Here is a 25,518-nt window from a genome sequence, read left to right as displayed (position 1 = left end):
ATGCTGGGAGGGATTGGGGGCAGGAGGAGAAGGGGACGACAGAGGATGAGATGGCTGGGTGGCATCACTGACTCGATGGACGTGAGTCTGAGTGAACTCCGGGAGTTGGTGATGGACAGGGAGGCCTGGCGTGTTGCGATTCATGGGGTCGCAAAGAGTCGGACACGGCTGAGCAACTGAACTGAACTGAACTGAACTGATGTTGAAGTAAAGAGGCTTCTCTTTGCTGGTGGGCCAAATCTGATTATAAACTTCAAATCTGATTATCATCTTCCATCCTGATTGCTGGTGGGCCAAATCTGTTTATAAACTTCAAAAACATATGGTAAGGGGAAATTGGTGAACTCAAGAATGGGACTTGCAAGGCTTTTCTTTAAAAGGATGGGCATAATGCCAACCAATTTGAATTTGTTTATTTGTTTGTCTGTATTACATTTCTTCCCATTCTTTCTCAGGGTTTGCTGAAAGACATGGAGAAAGGCCAGAGCTTGCTCAAATCAACCCGAGAGAAAGGCGAGAGGGCTCTTAAATACTTGGAAGATGGTGAGGCAGAGACGTTAAGAAAAGAGATCCATGACCACATGGAGCAGTTGAAGGAACTGACCGGCACTGTGCGGAAGGAGCACATGACCCTGGAGAAAGGCCTTCATTTGACAAAGGAATTCTCGGATAAATACAAAGCACTAACCCAGTGGATAGCAGAATACCGAGATATTCTACATGGTCCTGAAGAACCCAAAATGGAGTTATATGAGAAAAAAGCTCAGTTATCTAAATACAAGGTAGTGTGTCGTTACTGACAGATGCGTGAGGAGGTCACGTAGGACTGAACAGGAGGCACGTGATTTCTGGTGTGTGTCACCCTTATTGGGTACTGGGAGAGGTCCTTAGCATGCCTGTTCTACTGGTTGGGGGCAGGAAGCTGTCTGCCAATGCAGGAGACATAAGCAACACACGTTCAATCCCTGGGTCGAGAAGATCCCCTGGAGAAGGGCACGACAACCCACTCTAGTATTCTTGCCTGGAGAATCCCATAGACAGAGGAGCCTGACAGGCTACAGTCCATAGGGTCGCCAAGAGTTGGACACCACTGAAGCGACTAAGCACGTACACTTCGTCAGACTTATTTTTCTGTTCAGGTACTATGTTTGTCTGATAGTCAAAGGTTGTATCAGTGGATGGAGATCTGTTCTGACAGTGTGATCCAGGTACATGGATCCTTCAGATAAACTTTCTGGCATCAGGATCTCACACCTATAGATTTTCTGTTTCATCTAGAGTCTCTCCTTCATCTTTTGGTACAGAAATCCTATAAGCAGATCTATGGTAAATTCCAAATGAGACTTCATACTCCTAAGAAAATAAATTCTAATTAACCAACTGTAGGTAAAACATTTTAGAAATTAATTTTTGAAAAAATAAATGATGATATAGATATTGCTGTACATGCTATAGATATAAATTTTCACCTGCTCAAATTTGTGAAATAATTATTAAAGCTTATACATGGAATAGTCTGCTTTTAAAATTTGACCCAAATTATTTAGCAATGGTCTGAGAATTACAGTGTGATGTCTTACCTCAAAGCTTTTCCTGGTGGAAGCTTTTTCCTCCTCTAGCCAATATGTCTATTCCTGCCCTTGTTTTTTTTGCCAAGCCTGACAGTGTGTCTTTAAAAGTGTAATATAAGAAGCACAACTGCTTCTCCTTTTTTTTCTCCCTGAGTTCTTGATATATTTAAATAGCACTTTAAGGCTGTCACAGCAATGTTGCAACTGGAATTTGTCTCCCAAACCTCATATCCAACTCAAGCTACAATTGACTTTATAATTCAAAATCAAAAGATAACACCTCTCTCCCTTCATATAGCATTAAGATTTATTTCTCTGCAGAAAGGAATGAGGTGGAAGCCAGCAAGATGCATTATGTCAAATTCAGCCAAACACAATTATTTTCTATACTTCTCTCTGCACGTGTGAGGACTATTCGATGTGTTACTTTTACTCTGAAAAAAACCATATTAGCCATAAAAGTCATTTTCTTTTTATTGTTTTATATTTATTGATTTATAAAATATATATCAGATCTTTGTTTGAGATAGATCATCTTATATGTGGCAATGCATGTGTCTGTATTCTCCTTGATCACATGAATGAGCTGGCTCTTATTTTTTCCTTTGTAATTCAAGTCACTTCAACAAACAGTGCTGTCCCACGAACCATCAGTAAAGTCGGTGAGAGAGAAAGGTGAAGCCCTCTTGGAGCTGGTGCAAGATGTTACTTTAAAGGACAAAATCGATCAGCTTCAAAGTGATTACCAGGATCTCTGCAGTGCAGCAAAGGTATGGAAAGATCAGAAGCAGAAGAAAACTGTGGTGTTTTCCACCGAGGGAGTCTTGCCTCCATTTTATCTGTCAGAAAATGTAGCACTGGTATGGGTCAGTATTTTTCCTTTTCATTCAGGTGGGCATTTTTAAATGGAGTAGCAACTCTGTATGTGTGTGTGTGTGTGTCTGTGTGTGTGTGTGCATGTGTGTGCGTGCGTGTGTGTGTCTGTGTGTGTGTCTGTGTGTGTGCGTGTGTGTGTCTGTGTGAGTGTGTGTGTCTGTGTGAGTGTGTGTGCATGTGTGCGTGCGTGTGTGTGTGTGTGCGTGTGTGTGTCTGTGTGTGTGTAGTGACTTTCTGATGTGTGTAAGTCTACCTACTCTATGAGTTGCCCTGGGATTTTTTAAATGTTAAAGTTTTGAGTAGATTTTTGGCTGGAAAGTCACTTCTAACAGGCACCTGGCTTCACAGGAGCATGTCTACAGTCTTGAGGCGAAAGTCAAAGACCACGAAGATTACAACAGTGAGCTCCAAGAAGTGGAAAAGTGGCTGCTGCAAATGTCAGGAAGGCTAGTGGCACCCGACCTCATGGAGACAAGCAGCCTTGAGACAATTACCCAGCAACTGGCCCGCCACAAGGTAGGCCTGATCTCTAAGGAGCTGAAGAACACAGGGCAGCTTTGACAGGCACGCCGTGTGTGTGTTGGGGGGTGGGGGTAATCTCTGGATCATAATGACTGTACTTAAAGACTCAGGTCTGAGTCCCAAGAATGCCTGATAGTTGAGAACAGTTCAATTTAATATTTAAGTGACTCGACAACAGCTGAATCCTGGCATTCAACTTCTGAACACATTGTAGCATATTTCCCAGCTAATAGTTGTTGTTTTTTTTAATTTCAGAATATAATCTATATGGAGTAATTTATCAGATAAATTATCTTTATTCTAGAAAAGTACAGCCAAAGATAGGATACAGAAATAGTAATCAAAGAGTTTAAATTCTAGCCAAAGTCTCTTCTTGCTAGATAGGGGGACATAGCCTCTCTGAGCCTCCTTTTTCTCTTCTGTAAAGGATGATAATGACATCAGTCCCATTACATAGCCACTGTGGTCATCAGAGAAGATAACATATCTGAAAGTCTTTTGTAGACCACAAAGTACAGTACCGATATGCGATGTTTATATCTTTATTAATATGTATTTTTTAGTAATCATATGTGCCAAATGACAGATATCATATGCTCACAACTTTATGAAGCTATTTTGGTAAGCTTAATGGGAAACATGATGCTAAAGCTGGAACTCCAGTACTTTGGCCACCTCATGAGAAGAGCTGACTCATTAGAAAAGACTCTAATGCTGGGAGGGATTGGGGGCAGGAGGAGAAGGGGACGACGGAGGATGAGATGGCTGGATGGCATCACTGACTCGATGGACGTGAGTCTAAGTGAACTCCGGGAGTTGGTGATGGACAGGGAGGCCTGGCATGCTGCGATTCATGGGATTGCAAAGAGTCAGACACGACTGAGCAACTGAACTGAACTGACCTGAATAGGAAACTGAATTTTGGTTGTAATCTGGTCAACATCTACCACTGTGTCTTAGGAAAACCAGTTAACCATTCCAGGTTTCAAGATCTGTAAGAGAACATTTTATTTAGCAAATCCAAACAGAAAAGTAATGACATAATATAGTCCATTTGGTACTGAGTAAGGAGATCCAATCAGTCCTTTCTGAAGGAGATCAGCCCTGGGATTTCTTTGGAAGGAATGATGCTAAAGCTGAAACTCCAGTACTTTGGCCACCTCATGTGAAGAGTTGACTCATTGGAAAAGATTCTGATGCTGGGAGGGATTGGGGGCAGGAGGAGAAGGGGACGACAGAGGATGAGATGGCTGGATGGCATCACTGACTCGATGGACGTGAGTCTGAGTGAACTCTGGGAGTTGGTGATGGACAGGGAGGCCTGGCGTGCTGCGGTTCATGGGGTCGCAAAGAGTCGGACACGACTGAGCGACTGAACTGAACTGAACTGAAATAGCCACAGTAACCACATGATGCAGTGGTTCCATTCCAGCTTGAAGATGAATTGGTTCTTTTCAATATGGCATGGATAATAACTGTTAACCCCACACCACTGGGGGAAATAGTGATGAGCCCTGCACTGCTGGAGGACCATGGTTTCCCTTAGATATCGATGTGTCAGCCTAGGAAACTTTGTGTTGCAATGTGTCTCTAGTCACTAGCATTGTATTGCAGTAAGGAAGTTAGTACCTGACTTGAGAAAGTTGGGTCTCCCTCTCTAAGTGATCTCTGAGAAAGCTCACTAGAGAACAGAGGCAGGAATAGCGTGTGAGCTGGAGTCAGGCAGAGACGGGTCCAAAGCCAGGACTCTGCCATTTACTACCTGTGTGACCTTGAATACATTTTATCATCTCTCTGTGCCTCAGTCTCCTCATCTGTAAAACAACAATAATAATAAATATTTATCAGGGCTTATATACAGTCCCTGGGCTATCGGTGCTTAATAGATGTTAAGTGGTAAATGTTGTTTTTACTTTTATCAATATAAATATTAGATGTAAATTAGATCTTACACAGTTTAGACATTAAGCTATTACATAAATTAGATATCATATTATTAGATAAATTAGACATTAGTTAATTAAATTAAAATATAATTAGGCTATTTTGGACATAAATTTGGAGAAGGCAATGGCACCCCATTCCAGTACTCTTGCCTGGAAAATCCCATGGATGGAGGAGCCTGGTAGGCTGCAGTCCATGGGGTCGTGAAGAGTTGGACATGACTGAGCGACTTCACTTTCACTTTTTACTTTCATGTATTGGAAAAGGAAATGGCAACCCACTCCAGTGTTCTTGCCTGGAGAATTCCAGGGCTAGGGGGGCCTTGCGGGCTGCCGTCTATGGGGTCGCAGAGTCCGACACGACTGAAGCGACTTAGCAGCAGCAGCAGCAGACGTAAATTAGGACTTCCCTGGTGGTTCAGACAGTAGAGAATCTTCCTGCAATGCTGAAGAACTGGTTTCAATATCTGGGTTGGGAAAAGCCCCTGGAGGAGGGCATGGCAACCCACTCCAGTATCTTGCCTAGAGAATCCCCATGGACAGAGGAGCTAGCGGGCTGCAAAGTGTCAGACATGACTGAGCGACTAAGCACAACACACAGTTATGATTTATACCAGAATTATAATTTTTAGAGTTGAAAAATGTATGGACATCCTTTTCACTGGTAATATTTCCATAGAGCAGATCTCTAACTGAAGTCAATCTTATGAATTCACTCTTAAAGGTTACTTCATCATTCTGTGTAACTTAGTCCGTTATTGGAGGATCCCTGAAAGTATACATTTTTTAATTTAATTTGATATGAAGACACCGAGACATTTATTTCATTGCGTTGATACCAAGACAAATTGCAAAACTCCTTTAAAAACATATTAAACAGTGAGATAATTGATCTTAAACTTTCTGTTTGGTGAATAGAATATTTAAAGACTAAAAATGGAATAATGAGAACTGCGTATTTGTTTCATTTTTGAAGGCAATGATGGAAGAAATTGCTGGTTTTGAAGACCGTTTGAACGACCTTAAAACTAAAGGTGACAATTTGATCAGCCAATGTGCAGATCACCTTCAAGCGAAACTTAAACAAAACGTACACGCTCACCTGCAGGGCACAAAGGACAGTTATTCAGCCATCTGCAGTACAGCCCAGAGGGTAAGTACTGCCGGAACATTCTAGAATGATAAAGAATTAAGGAGAAAGGCTGTGCAGGCTGAAGGCTTTTTGAAATAGTTTTTATGCTTCACCCTTTGGATAGATTTCCCAGTCTATGTGTACACAGAAATAACATATATTCGATTAATGTGATGAAGTAGTGAATTTCAGATATTTGGTTTTACGCAATCCCTTTATTCCATGAATTGATTATGAAAAAAATTTTAACTTTGCTTGTTTTTATTTGCACACCGTCAATACTTCTAATTTGCCATTTTTTCTATAACACCAAAATAAGTGTGTTCTGTATGTCTCACAATAATTATTTTCTTTTTAACCCTCTGTAACCCAGGTTCTACTCTAATTCAGTATTTCTGTGTATTCATATAGAAATTGAGAAAAGAAGAAAGCACCAATTTTGAAGTATACTTCAGTGGGTATTCTTCCAATAAAATGAAATCATTAATGTTATAGATATAAATCTAAGATACATAAGAATTGCCTTTTTTAACAGCAACTAAGTAAAATTAGTGGATTACTTCTTCTTATTCTAGAATCTATAAATGACACTGAGAAAAATCCATGTATTTTTGTCACTGGGCTATTGAGTAAGAACTGGAAAAATATAAGTGACACAGGGAAACCTATTTGTGTTCATTATGATACTTGAAAAATGCAGGATATTAGTTGATCCCTAGACTTGGAAAATTCACTTTCAAACTGTTTATTTAAAAAAAGAGGGATAAAGGAATCTAACAATAACTACAGAAGATGATGAAGGGGAAAGGGAGAATGAGACAAGGAAAATGGCATCATGAAACTTTCTGGTGAGCTCATTCATTCACTCACTCAACAGAGATTTATTGAATACCATCTTTGTAGCAGGCTTTTTTTGTGCGTTAGGGATATAGCTTAATTTTTTTTTTTAAAGGTGGTATATGTTTGAAAGACAAACATGTTTTAGAAATAAAAGTTTAAAAAGCAGATGAAATTCTAAGAACAGAGTCAGAACCTTAAATTTAAGTTTGCAAAACTGTTAAAGAAAACAAAACACCTTTTTCTTTTTAGTTCTCTTTGAAATAAAAATAAGGGATATTCCTGATAGCAGATAAAGTGATTAATAAATGAAAGAGAAAAGCAGAATTCAGTTATTCCTTCTGTTGTCTCAATAACCAAAGAAAAGTCAGTCTAACCTCATAACCTAATATTCTTTTCTTTCCTTTTTTTTTTTTTTTTGATGAGTAACTTGCTCAAAAAACCATCATAGGTACGTTTACCTTGGTTTCAAGGAAACATGTAATAGTTTCTCAACATGTCTTTATGGATAAAATAAAAATTGTTTGGCTGGTTGAGGAACTATTAATTGAAATGACATATTAGAAAAGTTGGATTTTTCTGGATATATTATTTTGGATTATTCTGGGTTGTTGTTGTCCTGGAATATTGCTTCTGAATGAAATGAGGGCATCAAACTCTTCCCTCTCCTGTGTTATAATTTAGTTCCAATTTACCCTACCCCTAAAGAGAAAGCATTTCAGCTGAGAGATATTGATTATCTTTTCGTAAACTGGCAGTTTATTGTTACTTTTAGTTCCTCATTTAAACAAAAAGAGCAACTTTATACAATCCGGAGAAGCTGAAAAAGCTTTTGGTTTAGGTTTGACCAATTTACTTCAAAGATTCTATACATTCTAACACATTTCTACTGTTATATCAACCCTTCCCAGCTTCTCTTTCCATAATCAGGATATTAGTGTTGTAATGCATGGGTTGAGAAGTTAGAAACTGGGGCATGGCCCACGTGCTTTGCAACGTTTTGGAACATATGCAAACTCCGTTGATGTGTGTCTGATGTCAGGGAGCGTGGTGAACGGGGACCCGTTTATGGTGGATTTGTTTCATTTGCTTCTACTGATATTTACAGCAGTATAAAACAGCCCTCACAACTGCAGCATGACTGTTCTGTCTCAGGTGTACCAGAGTTTGGAACATGAACTTCAGAAGCACGTTAGTCGACAAGACACCCTTCAGCAGTGCCAGGCCTGGCTTTCTGCAGTACAGCCAGATTTAAAGCCAAGCGTGAATCCCCCTCTTAGCAGGGCAGAAGCTGTCAAGCAGGTAGGTTGTGATTCCTGAAAGTTTATATTGCACTATGATTCATTCATTTGATGGAAACATGTTAAATACTTGTTATGTGCAAATTGTGCTGAATATCAAAATATAAATAAGATCTGAGCTTGATCCTAGTCAAGTTCACATTCTAGCCAGGAAGATGAACACACAACTAAGGATCAATCTGGTAGAATAAATAGAGCATGGGCACTATGGCCAAAAGATTGCTTCTAGTACCTACTCAGTAGGGTCACCATGGATAAACCGTTGAATTTATCTGTGCCTTAATGTCCTAAGTGATTATAGGATGGAAGGTTATGAAGAAATTCAAATGCCATGCCATAATGTACCCGATTTGCTAACAGAAAAGCAAAATTAGCCTTTCCACCTTTTTTGGCACAGAACAAGTAGCTTATTAATTATCGGATGAATGCTGAATGAAATATTGTCATGCAAAGGATTCTGTGGCATATTAATTTGACATCTACATGCTTAAAATGTTGCTGCTGAGATTTCATCAGAATATTTGAGATATGTCTTTAAAACTTTTGAACTAAGCAACTTTTCTATGTGGTTCAAAGAAAATATTTCAAAGGTATTTAATTATAAAGGTTATTGCTGAAATAATAGTAAAAATTTGATTTTTTTACCTCAAACTGAGATTAAAATAATATGCTTGTTCATTTAGTTCACAAAGAAAATGTGTTCAGTTTATATGCCCCCCAAAGTATGCCTTTTGGCTTAAATAATTTACATTATTTAAGTCATGAAATGATTCACAGAAGTGCACCTATTATACCTGGTAAAGAATAGAATCTGGACAAATATAGACAGAATCTGGACAAAAAAATCTAGACTTTTCTTGAATCAAGAAATGAATTAAAAATTGTCTGCATTCTGCCTTTTCATTAGATTGTGAGTTTCTTAGGCCATTTATTGTCTTATGGCTATTTGTTTCCAATGTAGTTTATTCAGAACAATCCAGACCAAAGCTTGATTTTTCTCCTTTGTTCCCAAAAAAAGAATTAAAAGAGAGGGGGTAAAATAGTATTAATCCAATGAACCTGTCCTAGAACAGGAGGTTTCTACATCTCCCTGCATTAGCCATGATTACAGGAAGACACTGATTCTTCTAGGGGCCCAGATGCAATGACTGTATAGTTTGGTTTCTGCTTCCTGCTCTTTCGGCACTATTTCTCAAAATAGGCTGCCCTCTAGAGAAAACAGCCAGAGAAGAGAATGAGAAGTATTGGAAACACCAAATCAACTGCTTCGACGGTCTGCAGTTGACTTTGGTCATGGTCCCAGACGCACTGTGTACCCCCTAGGGCCTCCCACACGGTAAACACTCAATACATATGTAATGATAACATAGCCCCCACTACCACTGGTCAATGACAGGCTGATTGAATTCCATAAGAATGTCATTTGTTTTCATAAGGCATGACATGTAAATTTGGGAGAATAAGAAAAAGTCCTATTAGATTTGGCTTCCCAGGTAGCTCAAATGGTAAAGAATTTTCCTGCAATGTGAGAGACCTGGGTTCGATCCTTGGGTTGGGAAGATCCCCTGGAGAAGGGAATGGCAACCCACTCCAGTATTCTTACCTGGAGAAATACATGGACAGGGGAACCTGGCAGGCTACGGACCATGGGGTCGCAAAGAGTCAGACATGACTGAGCTACTAACACTTTCACTATCAGATTTGCCCTCGAAGTTGATTTTAGCAAAAATCTTCTGAAACTGTTTTGTCACTGACAATCAACAAGTTGCTTCCAATGCTTTTAGAATCAGGCCAACTCTGTAAATTTTAAAATAAATCACTATCTTTTTTAAAAAGTAAATACATTTATAAAATAAAAATTCTGATATCTTGTTCTCTTCTTATATCCAAAAGCTGTTTGGGACAGATAATGTTCTCTGAGTCACAGGTACACGGTGGGGTGCTTTAGGTTAGCAGCTAATGATGCTAACGGGAAGTGAAATACCAGTCAATTTGTATAATGAATAAAACTTTAGGTGTTGCTTTTAACTTAATGGGAAATTGATCTCTGCTTATTACATCTACATGAGAATGATGTGCCTGGGCAATCCACACAGCTCAGAGAAAAAGACACTAAGATAAAGATCAAAAAGTTAGGCTGCCTTATTAACTATGATTTTGGAGAATCACCTAATGTTTCTGTAGGTCAACTTTATCCTAAACAACTTGCAGTCTATACCTCTTTCCCCATTTATCACAAAGATGTAGTAAGAACCACTTATCACCACATCTGCTATCCACCACCTTCCATCAGGCCATCATCACTTTTCATGTGACGCCTAAAGTAGCCTAAAAACTGGTCACCTACTTCACTGCTCCTGTCACCCCTTACTCCATAGTAAGCATGGTTTTTTCAAACCTGTGTTGGGTCATTTCTCCCAATACCTTCCAATCACATGTGTGCATGTTCAGTTGCTTCGACTGTGTCCAACTCTTTGTGACCCCATGGACTGTAACCCACCAAGCTCCTCTGTCCATGGGATTCTCCAGTCAAGAATATTGGAGTAGGTTGCCTTGCTCTCCTCCAGGGGATCTTCCTGACCCAGGAAAGGGTACAAATAGAAAACTATTTGAACTTACAACTCTTGCATTGGCAAGCCAGATTCTTTACCCACTGAAACCACCTGGGAAGCCTACCTTTCAATCACCCTTAGAATAAATTCCAAATTTCTTACTACAGTCAGTGAATACTTTGGTTGAATAATTTGTTTTCCAAAACTGAATATTTGCTAATAAGGAGGCCACTTTTCATAGTTGCAGTTGAGATGAGACTGGTGGTTCTCAACCAAAAAGGAGAGGTGGTTTTGTTGCCCACGGGAAATTTGAAACAGTCTCTGAAGGCAGTTCTGGTTGTCACAACTATGACTGGTGGGGATGTTCCTGGTATCAGCCAGGGATGCTGTTGAACATCTTGCCATGCACAGGACAGTCCCACAGCAAAGAATGATTTGTCTTCAGATGTCAATAGTACCACAGTTGAGAAGGCATAAAAATATAAACTCTGCAAATTGGGATGTATGGTCAGTGTCCCTATGAGGTCCTCCATGCTTTGGCCCTTGCCTATCTTTTAGACTCTGCTCCTACCTAGGTCCCTCTGCTTTAGCCTGGAGCTTTGCACTTGCTATCACCCATCACCTCCAACTGCCTGGAATGCTCTTACCCCATGGCATGACTTGCTCCCTCTACAACTCAAGACTCTTTTTCAGAGAGGTCTTGGGGATACATTCATCCCAAATTAACAGTGCTTCTTCATTATATTATACTTCCCTACCCTTACCTTGGCCACTTGATGCTGAGAGCTGACTCATTTGAAAAGACCCTGATGCTGGGAAAGATGGAGGGCAGGAGGAGAAGGGGACGACAGAGGATGAGATGGTTGGATGGCATCACTGACACAATGGACATGGGTTTGGGTGGACTCCAGGAGTTGGTGATGGACAGGGAGGCCTGGTGTGCTGCGGTTCATGGGGTCGCAAAGAGTCAGACACGACTGAACTGAACTGGACTGAACTCTTCCCTTACTCCATGGTGTTTATTTTATCACTACTAAACATGGCAATGCATATTTGTTTCTGTGTTTATGTATTATCTGTCTTTCTCGTATAAGCTCCACTGGAGCAACAGTTTTATATTGGAGACTGCTGTGTTCCTAGCATCTAAAACAGAGCCCACAGGGCCTCTAAACATTTTCAAAGAAATCCATTTCTCTGTGTTTCTGTGTGTAAATCAAGGGTTCACCTGGAGATGCCTTTCTTGGGCTTATGAAAAGGGAAGATACGATGTGAATTTTCTGCAGAGAGAAAGAGCCCAGCCATGTGCATTTTCACCAAACTCCAGTGAAACCTACAAATGCACAATAACCTTTTATGTCTACAGAATATGCAAAAACGTGTTAAGAAACAGACCAGAATAGTCTATTGATTCTCTGAAACTGAAAACAAGCTAGAATGTGAACAATCTGAAACAATTGTGGACGTTTCTTGGGTGTTCCCCTTTCCCAGAACTTACAGACTAATTAGAATAAGAAATGGCTGGTGGATAAATGGCTCCCTGCCAATGTGCTTTGAAAGCTTTCTTTTGAGTACTTATTATGTGTCATTTATAGCCATGGTAAAAACACTGAGTATAGCAAGATTATTTTTGAAATGTCAACAAAACACGCAAATGTACAAATATTTGCTATCTAAATATAGCATGCCTCTCTTGCACTCTGACAATTTTTTTTTTTTTTTTTTGAGGTCAAACACTTCAGAGCTTTGCAGGAACAAGCAAGGACCTACCTAGATCTCCTTTGCTCCATGTGTGACCTGTCAAACTCTTCAGTGAAAACCACAGCAAAAGACATTCAACAAACAGAACAAATGGTAAAAAGTTAAAAAAAAAAAAGTGACATTGGATATGTCTCTTTGATCATATTCTCTTGCTTGCATGTTGCTGCTGCTGCTGCTGTTAAATTAGATGTGAAAAAAAATTCTCCTTAGGTTATTCTTGCTATAATGCTCCTTCAGTTATTATAATAAGTATGTATTGAATTTCAACTGAGTCACAGAATAATAGGCACACTTTGATACTGATGCCTCTGAATTGGAACTGAAATATTTAGTCCCACTGAACTGCTGAACATTTGTGCCTCTTTCCTCTTTTCTCTTCAATCAGCATTCTTCTTCTTTTTCCTGATCATTTTGTTGTTGTTGTTCTTTTCCATCATTTTTCCATACTTAGTAAGTATGACCTAAAGAAAGTATGAAAGGGTATGAAAGGGTCATATAAAGTGTGTATGAAAGGGTCGTACTTAGTATGAAAGAGACTCCTGACGCTTACATTCTCTTAGGATAGCAAACATCTGTCATGATCCTTCTAAGTCATCGGCAGTGGCTGAGGGTGGTGTTGATAAGGATCCTGAAGCTGTATTTGGGCTCTTTGGACAGGGTTGTGATGAATCAGCGGTACCTGTGAGCAGCGGATAGATGGCACCATAGAGGTCAAGTGCCTTCTGCTGCTGCCTTAATCTCTGCAACTCAATGTGTTTGGATTAAAAAAAAAAAAAAAAAGATTTTGGTATTTAATTGATTAAATATTCCAGAAGAGTAAAATATTCTAAAGGAAAAAAAGAAATTAAGATAAATCATTATAATATAAATAATTAAAATAGCATTTTTTTACTTTTATATTTTACTATATTATCAGAGCAAGTCTGTTTTTAAATCTTTAAGAAAGATGATATAGCTTCTATATTTTTTACAGAAATTATTTATTGAAAAAAGTTGCATGATTTCAAAAACCAGTGAAGTAGGTCTAAACATATATCCAAAACATTAATTACTCAGTGTTCTATAAGAGATGTCAGCAAATGTGTGATAGAGAACAATATAAGTCTTTTCTAGTTAACCCCAAGACCACAGTGCAGAGTCTGTCAAACAGATGTGTCTACATCTGTGAAATGCCCAGTGTGAAAAAGCATCAGGGCAGCTTCTGACCTAATAAATTGGTAGAACTTCTAAAGCCTCACAGTACTGATTGAAATCATATGGCATAAGTCTTTGACACTTAAAGTCTTTAGAAAACCAAAATATAAAATCTGTTTTTCTTGGGGCAAATAATTTGGGGGAGATTTATCACTGTGTGTGTGTGTGTGTGTGTTTGTGTGTGTACCCAAGTGTTGGTCTGCGTACATGGACAGGCTGATTCACTGAACATAAATGTTTCTGTCTGTTGCCGCTGACTTTTGCCTCTGTGTTTTCTCCAGATTGAACAAAGGCTTGCCCAGGCACAGAACCTAACTCAGGGCTGGGAGGAGATCAAGCACATGAAGGCTGAGCTCTGGAGTTACCTCCAGGATGCCGATCAGCAGCTGCAGAATATGAAGAGGAGGCACTCAGAACTGGAGCTAAACATCGCACAGAACATGGTGTCTCAAGTAAAGGTAGGAATTCATGTGTCTCCAGGGGAAACAGAGGCAACCAGCATGGGTATGTGTCAGCCAATCCATACACATAGTTAAAGAATAAGACAGAATCAGAACCACTTTCATTTGGTACCAGAAGAGTACAAATCAGAAAGTCAACATTCAGATATTTTTTGGAGCTCCCGTTGGCTACTTGCTTTGAAGAACGTTCACTCTGTAGCTTGTTTATGAACAAAGCAACTATAATTCAGCTGGCAGAACCAGAAGGCTGTATCATTAAACAAACACAGAGCCTTACTATTTATTAGCTTCTCATCACAAAAATTGCTAAAGCTGTAGGACTGTAAATGTATATTTAGGCACTTCAGTGGTTGGGACTCGGCACTTTTACTGCTGGGTCCTGGGTTTAGTTCCTGGTCGGGAAACTAAGATCTTGCAAGCCACATGGCACAGCCAATAAATAAATGAATATAATATGTAATGTATATGTATTAACATAGCTAACTTAAATGTAATAAAATATTTATATATTTAAAATGCAATAGAAAATTATTAAATTAACCTGATTGGAAGTTGTACCAGATTTTTAACAAACTTTAAGATTTATATTTTCCCTGTGATAATCAGTCATTTTTATTTTCTGCTGGAATGTTGTCTCTAGCAGAAGACATACCTCCTGGAGATAAATTAGATTTTTTTTGAAAATCATGAACCTTAAAATTTTTTAGAAAACTAAGGATACACTTTAAGATAAAATGTTAACTTTTTCTCATAATGACTACAATATTGTTCCACATTTATCAGTTTTTCTTTTTACTTTCTGAAGTAACACAAGAAGATACCACAGTTTCCCTTTGACTCTTATATACTTAGACATTTGTGTTTATAAAAAAGCATGATGGCTTTCTCTTTGTCCCTCAGTATACATTCTTCAGTTACTTAAAGTGTTCAGAGGTATTGTATCTGTGCTTCAATCTGTATTTATTTGGGGAGTGGGTTATAACGTATTGTTTATTTTATTGTTGTCATCCTTTAGGATTTTGTTAAGAAGCTACAGTGCAAACAGGCATCAGTGACCACTATTACAGAGAAAGTGGATGAGCTGACCAAGAAGCAAGAGTCCCCTGAACACAAGGAAATAAGTCATTTAAATGACCAGTGGCTGGATCTGTGCCTTCATTCCAACAATCTGTGCTTGCAAAGAGAAGAAGATCTCCAGAGAACACGAGATTACCATGACCGTATGAATGTTGTCGAAGGGTTCTTAGAAAAATTTACTACAGAATGGGATAACTTAGCCAGGTAACAGCAGTTCTCTAGGGGGTCACCAAACTGCTAAGCCAGAAATTTCTTAATTCTATAAAAATCGAAAATATCTTTCTTACATTTTAAACATCCATTTTCTATCATGGATGCATGAATCAAATTTAAATACTGATAAAACATTATTAAGAGTCTAGTGTGATCATATTCACACAGAATCACGACTTTCCTCACCCAATATTACTTTAAGCAGTGGATAAAAGGAAAATGTTTGAATACAGCACTGATTCTACCTGTGACCTCAAGGAATATTTCAGGGCTATTATAAAACTTTGACTTTAAAGTACCTCCCAAGAATATTTCTAATTTTAATTACCTGTTGTGGGACTCTGTAAATTGAGGACACAAATCCTTCTTGAAAGAAGTTCCGCAGGTTTCTTGCCAGTTCTGTGAAGTAACACATTCGGTGTAACTCAGTCTAGTTTTTTCTTGTACTTGTGGTATTTTAGAACTTAGTGAATAATCTGATGGCTCAGATGGTCAAGAGTCCGCCTGCAGTACAGGAGACCCGGGTTTAATCCCTGGGCCGGGAAGATCCCCTGGAGAAGGAAATGGCTACCCACTCTAGTATTCTTGCCTGGGAAATCCATGGACAGAGGAGCCTGGAAAGCTGAAATCTATAGAATCACAGAATCAGACATGACTAAGCGACTAACACTGTTTCATTTTATAGCAACTGAACACTTCTTCACTTTTTCTTTGAAAAGGATTCCCTCACCACCCACATCAGTTCAGTTCAGTTCAGTTCAGTTCAGTCACTCATTTGTATCCGACTCTTTGTGAACTCATGAATTGCAGCACACCAGGCCTCCCTGTCCATCATCAACTCCCGGAGTTCACTCAAACTCACGTCCATTGAGTTGGTGATGCCATCCAGCCATCTCATCCTCTGTCGTCCCCTTCTCCTCCTGCCCTCAATCCCTCCCAGCATCAGAGTCTTTTCCAATGAATCAACTCTTTGCATGAGGTGGCCAAAGTATTGGAGTTTCAGCTTTAGCATCATTCCTTCCAAAAGAAATCCCAGGGCTGATCTCCTTTAGAATGGACTGGTTGGATCTCTTTGCAGTCCAAGAGACTCTCAAGAGTCTTTTCCAACACCACCATTCAAAAGCATCAGTTCTTCGGCACTCAGCTTCTTCACAGTCCAACTCTCACGTCCATACATAACTACTGGAAAAATCATAGCCTTGACTAGACAGACTTTTGTTGGCAAAGTAATGTCTCTGCTTTTGAATATGCTATCTAGGTTGGTCATAACTTTCCTTCCAAGGAGTAAGCATCTTTTAATTTCATGGCTGCAGTCACCATCTGCAGTGATTTTGGAGCCCCCAAAAAATAAAGTGAAAATTTCCACTGTTTCCCTATCTATTTCCCATGAAGTGATGGGACTGGATGCCATGATCTTCGTTTTCTGAATGTTGAGCTTTAAGCCAACTTTTTCACTCTCCTCTTTCACTTTTATCAAGAGACTTTTTAGTTCCTCTTCACTTTCTGCCATAAGGGTGGTGTCATCTGCATGTCTGAGGCTATTGATATTTCTCCCGGCAATCTTGATTCCAGCTTGTGTTTCTTCTAGTCCAGGGTTTCTCATGATGTACTCTGCATATAAGTTAAATAAGCAGGGTGACAGTATACAGCCTTGATGTACTTACTCCTTTTCCTATTTGGAACCAGTCCGTTGTTCCATGTCCAGTTCTAACTGTTGCTTCCTGACCTGCATATAGGTTTCTCAAGAGGCAGGTCAAGTGGTCTGATATTCCCATCTCTTTCAGAATTTTCCACAGTTTATTGTGATCCACACAGTTAAAGGCTTTGGCATAGTCAATAAAGCAGAAATAGATGTTTTTCTGGAACTCTCTTGCTTTTTCCATGATCCAGCAGATGTTGGCAATTTGATCTCTGGTTCCTCTGCCTTTTCTAAAACCAGCTTGAACATCTGGAAGTTCACGGTTCACGTATTGCTGAAGCCTGGCTTGGAGAATTTTGAGCATTACTTTACTAGCGTGTGAGATGAGTGCAATTGTGTGGTAGTTTTAGCATTCTTTGGCATTGCCTTTCTTTGGGATTGGAATGAAAACTGACCTTTTCCAGTCCTGTGGCCACTGCTGAGTTTTCCAACTTTGCTGGCATATTGAGTGCAGCACTTTCACAGCATCATCTTTCAGGATTTGAACTAGCTCAACTGGAATTCCATCACCTTCACTAGCTTTGTTCATAGTGATGCTTTCTAAGGCCCACTTGACTTCACATTCCAGGATGTCTGGCTCTAGGTGAGTGATCACACCATCGTGATTATCTTGGTCGTGAAGATATTTTTTGTACAATTCTTTTGTATAGTCTTACCGCCTCTTCTTAATATCTTCTGCTTCTGTTAGGTCCATACCATTTCTGTCCTTTATCAAGCTCATCTTTGCATGAAATATTCCCTTGGTATCTCTAATTTTCTTGAAGAGATCTCTAGTCTTTCCCATTCTGTTGTTTTCCTCTATTTCTTTGCATTGATCACTGAGGAAGGTTTTTTTTTTATCTCTTCTTGCTATTCTTTGGAACTCTGCATTCAGATGCTTATATCTTTCCTTTTCTCCTTTGCTTTTCGCTTCTCTTCTTTTCACAGCTATTTGTAAGGCCTCTTCAGACAGCAATTTTGGTTTTTTGCATTTCTTTTCCATGGGGATGGTCTTGATCCCTGTCTCCTATACAATGTCACGAACCTCATTCCATAGTTCATCAGGCACTCTATCTATCAGATCTAGTCCCTTAAATCTATTTCTCACTTCCACTGTATAATCATAAAGGATTTGATTTAGGTCATACCTGAATGGTCTAGTGGTTTTCCGTACTTTCTTCAATTTAAGTCTGAATTTGGCAATAAGGAGTTCATGATCTGAGGCACAGTCAGCTCCACAGAGTCTTATATAGAATCTTTCTGTAATTTTGATCACTATGATTTATTAAAATCTGTACTTTTTCTGCCCAGATTTAGTAGTTTGTAGCAATTAAAACTGAAAACATATTTTAGGTGTAATTCAATTGTGGGTTTTTTCTTTATGTGGATTTCTGTTTTAGGGGAAGTACACTACTTTCTGATATGTTTGCTTTTTTTTTGATGCTCAACATGTTACTAGTCTTTGGGATAAATCCAGTGTCAGCAAAACCCTGTATTTCAGACTGACAGTAGCACCTGGGTCTGGTTAACCCACAAACACGACAGAGATAATATGTCCACGGCAACCCACTCCAGTATTCTTGCCTGGAGAATCCCCATGGACAGAGGAGCCTGGTGGGCTACCGTCCATAGGGTTGCAAAGTGTCCGACAGAACTGGGTGACTAAGAGCAGTACTATATGTCTCAAATGGAAGTCATCATATACTCTCCCAACACTCTTCCTCATGCTTCAGAACTAATTGTTTTGTAAATGAAAAAGATTCTAAGATTCAGTTTTTCTTATGTGTGTCTTGTAGTCAATGGAATGAGAATTCTTTGCATTTCACACTTACTTTTAAAGCTTCTAATGATATATAAAAAAATATCTGAGTTATACCAATGAGCGGCTGTTAGAGTCATTGGTTATAGCTTACACATGGCATATTGTCTACCACTGGACTGTTTGCTGGAACTTCTCTCAGGAAAGCACAGAAATCACAGGTCACTTAATTCCTTTCAGTGCCATTGTCACGAATGCAGTAGATCAGTGTTTCTCAGTATGTTGTGTTTCCACAAATCATCAAGGGGTCTTGTTAACATGCAGTTGCTGTTCTGTTGATGAGAGCCAGGGGAAGAAACTACAAGTACATGTCAGATGTGATGAGAGGGCAGCCTTAGCTAAAAGATGGAGAGCAGAGAAGTATCCAGGCAGACTATCTTGGTTCAACTTCTGCTATGGAAATACATGGGTCTTATATTCTATAATGGAGAAGGAAACGGCAACCCACTCCACTCTCTTGCTTGGAGAATCCCATGAACAGGGGAGCCTGGTGGGCTACAGTCCATGTGGCCACAGAGAGTTGGACACGACTGAGTGACTAACACCATATTTCATAGTAACTACAGAATCTCTGTCAATGAGGCATGAATTGAGTAACTCTAAGCTAAGAACACCCACTTAAAGAAGATGGTAATGTGCAATTTAACATGATACAAACAAGCACAGATATGGACTAAAGTTAACTTGACTTTATGTGCTTTAATATAGATCTGATGCAGAGAGTACAGCTGTTCACCTGGAAGCTTTGAAAAAGTTGGCCCTGGCATTGCAGGAGAGAAAGAAGGCTATTGAAGATCTGAAAGAACAAAAGCAGAAAATGATAGAACATCTGAATTTAGATGACAAAGAATTAGTCAAAGAACAGACGAGTCACCTTGAACAACGCTGGTTTCAGCTAGAGGACCTCGTTAAAAGAAAAATCCAAGTGTCCATCACCAACCTGGAGGAGCTCAGTGTGGTTCGGTCCAGGTTTCAGGAGCTGATGGAGTGGGCAGAAGAGCAACAGCCCAATATCGCTGAGGCTCTTAAGCAGAGCCCCCCACCTGACATGGCTCAGAACCTGCTCATGGATCACCTTGCCATTTGCAGCGAACTGGAGGCCAAACAGATGCTCCTGAAGTCTCTCACAAAGGATGCTGACAGGGTGATGGCTGATCTTGGCCTCAACGAGAGGCAGATAATCCAGAAGGCACTGTCTGATGCACAAAGGCACGTGAGCAGTCTCAGTGACTTAGTGGGCCAGAGACGAAAGTACTTAAACAAGGCTTTGTCCGAGAAAACCCAGTTTCTCATGGCGGTGTTCCAGGCGACCAGCCAGATTCAGCAACACGAGCGCAAGATAATGTTCCGTGAACATATCTGCCTGCTACCAGATGACGTGAGCAAACAGGTGAAAACATGTAAGAGTGCACAAGCCAGCCTCAAAACTTACCAAAACGAGGTCACTGGACTTTGGGCCCAGGGTCGCGAGTTAATGAAAGGAGTCACAGAGCAGGAAAAGAGTGAGGTACTAGGGAAGCTCCAGGAATTGCAGAGCGTCTATGACACCGTTTTACAGAAGTGCAGCCATCGGCTACAAGAGCTGGAGAAAAATCTGGTTTCTAGGAAGCATTTTAAGGAAGATTTTGATAAAGCCTGTCACTGGCTCAAACAAGCAGATATTGTTACCTTTCCTGAGATCAATCTAATGAATGAGACTGCTGAGCTGCACACACAGCTGGCCAAATACCAACACATTCTCGAACAGTCTCCAGAATATGAAAACCTCCTACTTTCCCTGCAGAGAACTGGACAGGCCATCCTGCCCACGCTGAATGAAGTGGACCATTCCTACCTCGACGAAAAGCTCCATGCACTGCCCCTGCAGTTTAACGTGATCATTGACTTGGCTAAAGACAAGTTCTATAAAGTCCAAGAGGCAATGCTGGCTCGGAAAGAATACGCCTCCTTGATCGAGCTGACAAGCCAGTCTCTGCATGACCTTGAAGACCAGTTCTCCAGGATGAGCCAAATCCCCGGCCACCTGAGCGTCGAGGAGGCTCTGTCTCTTCAGGATAGCTGGCGAGCTCTGGGGGGTGAGGTGGCAGGCCTCACCGAAGCCATGGACGAACTGAACCAGAAGAAAGAAAGTTTTCGCAGCACTGGGCAGCCGTGGCAACCTGACAAGATGCCGCAGCTCGTCACCCTGTACCACAGGCTGAAGCGCCAGACAGAACAGAGGGTGAGCTTCTTAGAAGACACCACCAGTGCTTACCAGGAACACGAGAGGATGTGCCTCCAGCTAGAGAAACAGCTAGAGGCCGCGAGGATGGAGCAGTCCAAGGTGAACGAGGAGACGCTGCCCGCAGAGGAGAAGCTCAAAGTATATCACTCCCTGGCGGGAAGCCTCCAGAATTCCGGAATTCTCCTAAAACGTGTCACCAGGCATCTCGAAGATCTCGTTTCGCATCTCGACCCCGCAGCTTACGAGAAAGCCAAGCATCAGCTCCAGGCCTGGCAAGAGGAGTTAAAACTGCTCACCTCTGCCATTGGCGTGACAGTGACGGAGTGTGAGAGCCGCATGGTGCAGAGTAGAGACTTCCAGACAGAGCTGAGCCGCTCCCTGGATTGGCTGAGGAGCGTGGAGGCGGCCCTGAGTGGACCGCTGTGCCTGGACCCAAACCTGCGGGACATCCAAGAGGAGATCAGAAAGGTCCAGATCCATCAGGAAGAGGTGCAGTCCAGCCTGAGGATAATGAATGCGCTGAGCAACAAGGAGCAGGAGAAATTCATGAGAGCCAAGGAGCTGATCTCTGCCGACCTACAGCGCACACTGGCTGAGCTCTCAGAGCTGGATGGGGCCCTGCAGGAAGCTCTCCGCACCAGACAGGTGGGTGCCATGGGGCTTCTGCTCCATTTGTCTCACTTTGCTTCTTTGTAAACAGGTGTGGGGCTTCCCTGGCAGCTCACCTGGTAAAGAATCTGCCTGCAAGGCAGAAGACCTAGGTTCAATTCCTGGGTTGGGAAGATCCCCTAGAGGAGGGCATGCCAACCCACTTCAGCATTCTTGGTTGGAGAATCCCCATGGACAGAGGAGCCTGGTGGGCTACAGTCCACGGGGCTGCAAAGAGTCAGGCATGAAGCGAGCAACTAAGCGCAGTAGCAAACAGGTGTGAGTTTTTATGTTCATGGTATTCATTTCAAGTGATTTCCATGTTGATATGACTTTCGTTTTAACACAGGAACACCTTGATTCTCTCTCTCCTTTTGGAGAGCTAATAAATAATAGAGTGGGTGCTAAGTTGCTTCAGTCTTGTCCAACTCTGTATGACCCTATGGACCTTAGCCTGCCCAAAAGTTTACTTGCTTTAATACATTGGTCCGTTTTCCCCACATCTGTTCTCAGTCATTCTGATTCTATGGAATTTCAACCAGCCAAAATATTCCAAGATGTGTATTTTAATTCATTCATCTGTGGATGGACACTTAGGTTATTTCTATACCTTGACTATTGTAAATAGCACTGGTATGAACATGAAAGTACAGATTTCTCTTTGAGGTAATGATTTTGTTTTCTTTGGATAAGTACCCAGGAGTGAGATTGCTGGATCATATTGGTGGTTAATTTCTTGAGGAGTTTCCATACTGTTTTCCATAGTGGTTATACCAGTTCACATTCCCACTGGTATGGTTACACTCCTTCCTACCTGAGGAACTGGGTCTTCCCAGGTGGCACAGAGGTAAAGAATCTGCCTGCCATTGCAAGGAGATGCCAGAGATGTGGATTCACTCCCTGGATCAGGAAGATCCCCTGGAGGAGGAAATGGCAACCCACTCCAGCATTCTTGTCTGGAAAATTAACATGTGCAGAAGAGCCTGGTGGGCTCCAGTCCATGGGAGTGCAAAGAGTCAAATGTGACTGAGAACACACATACTACCTAAGGCATTATTTCACTTTGGTGAATATTCATTCTGCCACCTATTGCTAAGCATTATACTTTTTCTTTAGAGAGAGGACGTTTCAGAACCATCATAAGTTTCTATTCTATGACCTTTCTTGTTTATTTTAACTGAGATAATAAAATTATAACAAGAAGAGCTGAAGGGAAAGTAGAGAATAATAAAAAACAAATGTCACCAGCTCATCAATTCACTTGCAGACATACCACCACGAGACTGACCTGAAAAGAAATGGAAGATGTAAACTATTTTCGGGAAACACATTGCAAATGAGTGTTTATTGTGCCTGCTCTTGCTGTTTTTCAGACTACCTTGACCCAAATATACAGTCAGTGTCAAAGGTACTATCAAGTGTTTCAAGCTGCTAACGACTGGCTTGAGGATGCTCATGAAATGTTACAACTGACAGGCAATGGCCTCGATGTGGAGAGTGCGGAGGAGAGTCTCAAAAGCCACATGGAATTTTTTAGTGCAGAGGATCAGTTCCACAGCAATCTGGAGGAGCTCCAAGGCCTGGTAGCCAACCTGGACCCACTCATCAAGCCGACTGGAAAAGAGGACCTAGCGCAGAAAATGGCCTCCCTGGAAGAGAAGAGCCAGACGATAATACAGGATTCACATGCCCAGTTAGAGCTCTTGCAGAGGTACAGAAATTACTTTGTTCTTTATATTCTAGTGAAATGGGTTTTCACGTGGAAAATTTGAATGCATTAAGGATGTACATGGGCCTCCCTGTTGGCTCAAATGATAAAGAATCTGCCTGCAATGCAGGAGACCTGGGTTTGATCTCTGGGTCGGGAAGATCTCCTGGAGAAGGGAAGGGCTACGCACTCCAGTATTCTTGCCTGGAGAATTCCATGGACAGAAAAGCCTGCTGGGCTACAGTCCATGGGCTTGCAAAGAGTCAGACATGACTGAGCGACTAACACACTAAGCATGTACACTGGGGTTTTGCTAGAGGCTTAGATGGTAAAGAATCTGCCTGCAATGCAGGAGACTGTGGTTTGATCCCTGGGTTGGGAAGATCCTCTGGAGAAGGGAATGGTAACTCACTCAGTATTCTTGCCTGGGAAATCCCACAGACAGAGGAGCCTGGTGGGTTACAATCCATGGGGTCACAAAGAGTCAGACATGACTGAGCAACTAAGCAGGAGCAGGAGCGCAAGGATGTAGATGATCATGTAAATTCATGATGTATCCCTAGACGTGAGTATCCCTAGACATGCTGACCTCAGAGCTCTCGCATAGGAATATGTGATTTTAAGTTGTCTCTTGACTTTTGTTGGATGTTTTTCAAGATGTGCAGCTCAATGGCAGGATTATCAGAAAGCAAGGGAAGAGGTTATTGAACTGATGAATGAAGCTGAAAAGAAATTGTCTGAGTTTTCTTTATTGAAGACTTCTTCCAGTCACGAAGCGGAAGAAAAGTTGTCAGAACATAAGGTTAGTGTGCTGTCGGTGTTTTTAATACTCTTGTCATTCTAGCTGTAACGGGTCTTTGCACTAAGGTAGTTCAAGAAACAAGTCAATAAATTCTCATTTCCACAAGGGCTTCTTATACAAAAAAAGGATGTGTTTAACCACATTTCAGAGCAGTTTTAACTTAATTAAGTGCTGTCACTCATTTAGCATTCCATTGGAAATGCATAGCTAGCTTTCAAAAGGTACATTCAGAGAAATTTGCTTCTGATAAGATGTGACACAGTAGATTTCAGTAAATACTTTCTGATGTAACTTAGATTACTCCAATTGAAATTCAAAAGCTAACAACCTGAGTCTCACTCATATATCACAGCAATATAAAGGTGAATGTGACATACTTAAATATTAAATTCTGTTCACTTATCCTTTTGCTAATTAAAAAAAAACAGGATAATGTCATTCAGATAGATAGCATGTCAAATTTTTAATAAGTATTCACTGTACTGCTTTAGAAAACTCAAGCCTAACTCAATTACAATTAAATGTAAAAGTAAGAATTAACAGAGGAAAATAAATGTATGTAGGAACGTTTTCTTTTGCAGGTAATTTTGGACTTTACCAAAATCCGTAGAGTTTTTGAAAAAAATCGTCTTTCTCTTCAACTTCTTTTCTCCTCTTCCCACTCCAGGCTTTAGTGTCAGTAATAAACTCTTTCCATGAGAAAATTGTGGCTTTAGAGGGTGAAGCTTCAGAACTAGAAAGAACCGGAAATGATGCCAGCAAAGCAGCCATAAGCAGGTCAACGACAGCTGTCTGGCAGCGTTGGACGCGACTCCGCGCTGTGGCCCAGGACCAGGAGAAATTACTGGAAGATGCAGTGGATGAGTGGACGAGCTTTAACAATAAGGTAATCACCATTACTGATGGGTCAAAGTAGTGTCTCCTCACTGAGGAGAATGTATCCTGAAAGCAATGTTTTGTCCCTTTTTTGAAATTGGCTTTATGAAAGCAAAAAGCCTTTTTCAAAAAATCTCTATCTCCATGACTTGAAAACCAAATCATGAAATAAAATACAGAATGCAATGTGCAATTTGGTCCCAAGTCCAGGCCCATTTATTATAATAAGAAAGAAAGAAACCAAGCAATTGCATTTTGAGAGGAGAGCAAGCTGATTTTGCCCCATTTGTGGGGCTCTTAGCGAAACTTTCTTTCCTGGCCCTGTA

At 40.7% G+C, this 25,518-nt stretch overlaps 1 protein-coding gene across 33 annotated transcripts in view; it reads left to right on the top strand.

Moving 5' to 3' along the window:
- Positions 1 to 25,518, top strand: part of SYNE1 (spectrin repeat containing nuclear envelope protein 1) — a 492,315-nt gene that overhangs the window by 260,234 nt on the left and 206,563 nt on the right. For all 33 annotated transcript variants that reach the window (XM_060419830.1, XM_060419826.1, XM_060419828.1 and 30 more), the window contains 12 exons: positions 456 to 782; positions 2,189 to 2,341; positions 2,796 to 2,963; positions 5,889 to 6,065; positions 8,037 to 8,183; positions 12,460 to 12,585; positions 13,968 to 14,144; positions 15,163 to 15,428; positions 19,643 to 21,803; positions 23,180 to 23,517; positions 24,172 to 24,316; positions 24,984 to 25,202. In XM_060419830.1, coding sequence (XP_060275813.1) covers positions 456 to 782; positions 2,189 to 2,341; positions 2,796 to 2,963; positions 5,889 to 6,065; positions 8,037 to 8,183; positions 12,460 to 12,585; positions 13,968 to 14,144; positions 15,163 to 15,428; positions 19,643 to 21,803; positions 23,180 to 23,517; positions 24,172 to 24,316; positions 24,984 to 25,202 — 4,404 coding nt within the window. The remainder of the gene's footprint in view (positions 1 to 455; positions 783 to 2,188; positions 2,342 to 2,795; positions 2,964 to 5,888; positions 6,066 to 8,036; positions 8,184 to 12,459; positions 12,586 to 13,967; positions 14,145 to 15,162; positions 15,429 to 19,642; positions 21,804 to 23,179; positions 23,518 to 24,171; positions 24,317 to 24,983; positions 25,203 to 25,518) is intronic.

The sequence above is a fragment of the Ovis aries genome, chromosome 8 (genome assembly GCF_016772045.2).
Source record: "Ovis aries strain OAR_USU_Benz2616 breed Rambouillet chromosome 8, ARS-UI_Ramb_v3.0, whole genome shotgun sequence".
Taxonomy (NCBI): domain Eukaryota; kingdom Metazoa; phylum Chordata; class Mammalia; order Artiodactyla; family Bovidae; genus Ovis; species Ovis aries.
Note: the sequence above shows the minus strand (reverse complement) of the source record. Positions and strands in the feature narration are given on the sequence as shown.